The sequence below is a fragment of the Cicer arietinum genome, chromosome 3 (assembly GCF_000331145.2).
Source record: "Cicer arietinum cultivar CDC Frontier isolate Library 1 chromosome 3, Cicar.CDCFrontier_v2.0, whole genome shotgun sequence".
In the NCBI taxonomy this organism is placed as follows: Eukaryota; Viridiplantae; Streptophyta; class Magnoliopsida; order Fabales; family Fabaceae; genus Cicer; species Cicer arietinum.
The window spans coordinates 58,064,342-58,067,128 of NC_021162.2; the positions used below are offsets into that span (position 1 = coordinate 58,064,342).

At 37.3% G+C, this 2,787-nt stretch overlaps 2 protein-coding genes across 4 annotated transcripts in view; both read left to right on the forward strand.

Moving 5' to 3' along the window:
- LOC101500077 (ethylene-overproduction protein 1) overlaps positions 1 to 1,417 on the forward strand; it is a 9,013-nt gene extending 7,596 nt beyond the window's left edge. For 2 of the 3 annotated variants that reach the window (XM_073365790.1, XM_004492425.4), the window contains exon 4: positions 584 to 1,417. In XM_073365790.1, coding sequence (XP_073221891.1) covers positions 584 to 813 — 230 coding nt within the window. In that variant the 3' untranslated portion in view covers positions 814 to 1,417. The remainder of the gene's footprint in view (positions 1 to 583) is intronic. The other variant, XR_012162200.1, reaches the window with a different exon arrangement.
- A 420-nt stretch (positions 1,418 to 1,837) lies between these two features.
- Positions 1,838 to 2,677, forward strand: LOC101500408 (uncharacterized). The gene has a single exon (XM_004492426.4). The coding sequence runs from the start codon at positions 1,838 to 1,840 to the stop codon at positions 2,675 to 2,677; it is 840 nt and encodes a 279-aa protein (XP_004492483.1).
- The last annotated feature ends 110 nt before the right edge of the window (positions 2,678 to 2,787 follow it).

Genomic DNA, 2,787 nt, shown 5'->3' on the forward strand with positions numbered 1-2,787 from the left:
TGAAAAGCATATTATCCTTTTGACTATCCTGATTCTGCAGCATGCATCTACTACGATCTGCCTGCTCCTTTGCATTTGACAGTCTGGTTCACATACTCACCTTTTACTGGGTTAAAGATTATGGGAAATAATATGTGGAGCTTGCACATTTATTAAGTACAAAATGAGCTATGTATTGCTTTTAATGTTGAATAAAGCCGTAAAGAATAAAATGCCAGTTCAGAATTTCTGATAGTTTGTGTTGATAACACACCTATCAAGTTACACATTCTGGAGGGTGCCATGCTCATTTTGGGCTAGTTTATCTTGTCACCTGCAGTCATTTATGAAGTGAGAAAGGAAATGAATCTTTCCGAGTTTGAACCTGTTCTTGTTTGGCGACCTAATTTATTAGAACCTCCTTTATTTTCTATGCTTTTGTTGTCTTGATATTTGTCTTGATATTTGGCGACCTAATTTATTCCAAGTATTGTGAGCATAATAATGTGATCATGTTTTAGTCTTGAACCCTTGAAACCCTTACTATAAGTCTTGGTGTCACAAATCTTCTGATGTTCTGACACGGTGTCTCTCTCTCTATCAGTTTTAATGGATGATCATAAGGAAGCCGAAGCAATATCAGAGCTATCAAGGGCCATCAACTTTAAGCCAGAACTGCAACTGTTACATCTTCGAGCAGCATTTTATGATTCAATGGGTGATTTTGTTTCTACTGTCCGAGACTGTGAAGCAGCCCTGTGTCTTGATCCTAGCCATGCTGAGATGTTAGAGCTTTGTAATAAAGCCCGGGGACGAATTAATGATGGAAAGTGAGATATTCAGAAGTTAACAATCATGTTTTCTGTGTTTCTTATGGGGACAGGCCTACACATAGAAACCAATACTTCATCACACCTAATGACCCAGTAATCATCATTGCTATTTATCTATTGGATGTTGCCGCGAGGAAAGGTGTGGTGTGTGTCTTTTAGGCTGACCTTATCGATGCTGAATCACAGAAGGGAAAAGGTGAGTTAGAAAGATAATCTGGATTCAAACTGAAGGAGAAATAGAGGAGCAGAATACCTTGTAAATATATGTAATTGGATTATGGTTTTGTTAGCTTATGATTCAAGGAATGCGGATGCTGCTGCTATTCTCCAATCTGCCATGGCAGCAGCAAGAATGGTGACAAGTTACCACAGTTTTAGACTAAACTTGTACATGAAAGTCAATTTGTTGTGCAACAACTTTAGATATTTACAACTATATTAATGGCTGAGCAATCGCCAATGTAAGTTGTGTTGTAGTATTTTCGCTCTCTTCATGTGTTGTATAAACACAGTTTTCCCATTCACTCGCTAATTTACTTTTGATGAGCTCTTTCTGGAGAACTATATCCATATCAAGTTATGAAAGTTTTCATTCATTTCATCTACATCTTTGTGTGTGTTTTTTCTTATATCCCCTCCCCTCCTTGTATTACTTGTGGTGGATTATTTACTGTCTTCAAGTATTACATACCTTGTAGTAATATGCTAAAAATAACCATGTATACTTGACCACCCTTTCCATTTTTGCCTACTTTTTTTTTAGTTTTATTTATGTAACTTGTAACACCTGGCTTGTTTTTTCTCTTTACACCTGGAAGAGGCTTTTGATCCCATCCGTGACCATTTTAAAGCAAGATTTCGGTTTTAATGATTTCCACAAGATATCCATAATTTATAACCTGCTTTTATTTATTCCCCTCAATTGAGTAGATGCCGTGCTCTCTTTTATCACTATTTTGACGAACACCTTGTCAAATAATTAATCCTCTCAGATATACTCACTCCAGTTATAGAAGCTCCCTAACATGGAAGAAGAAGAACAACAACAAAGTTTCGTGACCATGGATTCGATACTTTCTAGAAAGTTAAACTTCAATGCGCCTCTTTTGTCAACGAAGCGTCTTTGTGATTCAAGTTTTGCAGGTTCATCATGCTTGTCAAATTCACTAGATACATTACAAAATACAAGAGTTCCATTTTCATGGGAACAAGCCCCAGGCAAGCCAAAAGACTTGAAGAGGGGTGATGGTATCGATGATGGAGACACCCCTCGCCTAAGACTTCCTCCTTGCCTCTGGTGTCCACTAAAAGTAGCAGCTGAACCTGATGTAGATAGTGCTGATCTTGCATTTGATCAAGACAATGGTTGTGATGGAGACGATGACTATGACAACAACAAAAAGACTGATGTTTTCTCAGATGCGTTGGATGATTTATCTCTATCAGAAGCATTTGACATTATCCAACAATCAGAGACAGCAGCTCATAGTGACAGCAACGACGGCTTGAGATTAAAGCTTGAAGAATCTCGTGGTGATCAATCTCCAACGTACTTGATCAATCGCTTTCTTCCTGATGCCAATGCATTAGCTGCATCATCTGTTTTACATTTTACCAATGATTCCAACAAGAAAGCTTGTGATACTTGGCATCATGGTCTCACAGGTTCAGGTAGAAATTCATGTGCTTCTGCTTCTCCAAAGGGTTGTGGCTTGGGATTTCTATTTTCTTGGGGTATGAAGAATAAGTTTTGTGCTATGAAAAGCCCTGTTCTGCCATGCTCTACAAATGCACATCAGCACAGTTCTAATTCTAAACATAAGAAACATTGTTCATCAATCCATAAAAACCATGTACTGATGTGAAAGATGATATTTGACAAATACAATAATTTGGTATTTTGTTTGATTAGTTCTTTATGTTCATTTTTCTTTTATTTTCAAATTCTTATTTGGTTATGTCTTTTACATTCCTG

Excerpts from the sequence above, each read along its gene's own strand:
- LOC101500408 (XM_004492426.4), top strand. The coding sequence starts at position 1,838 with ATGGAAGAAGAAGAACAACAACAAAGTTTCGTGACCATGGATTCGATA.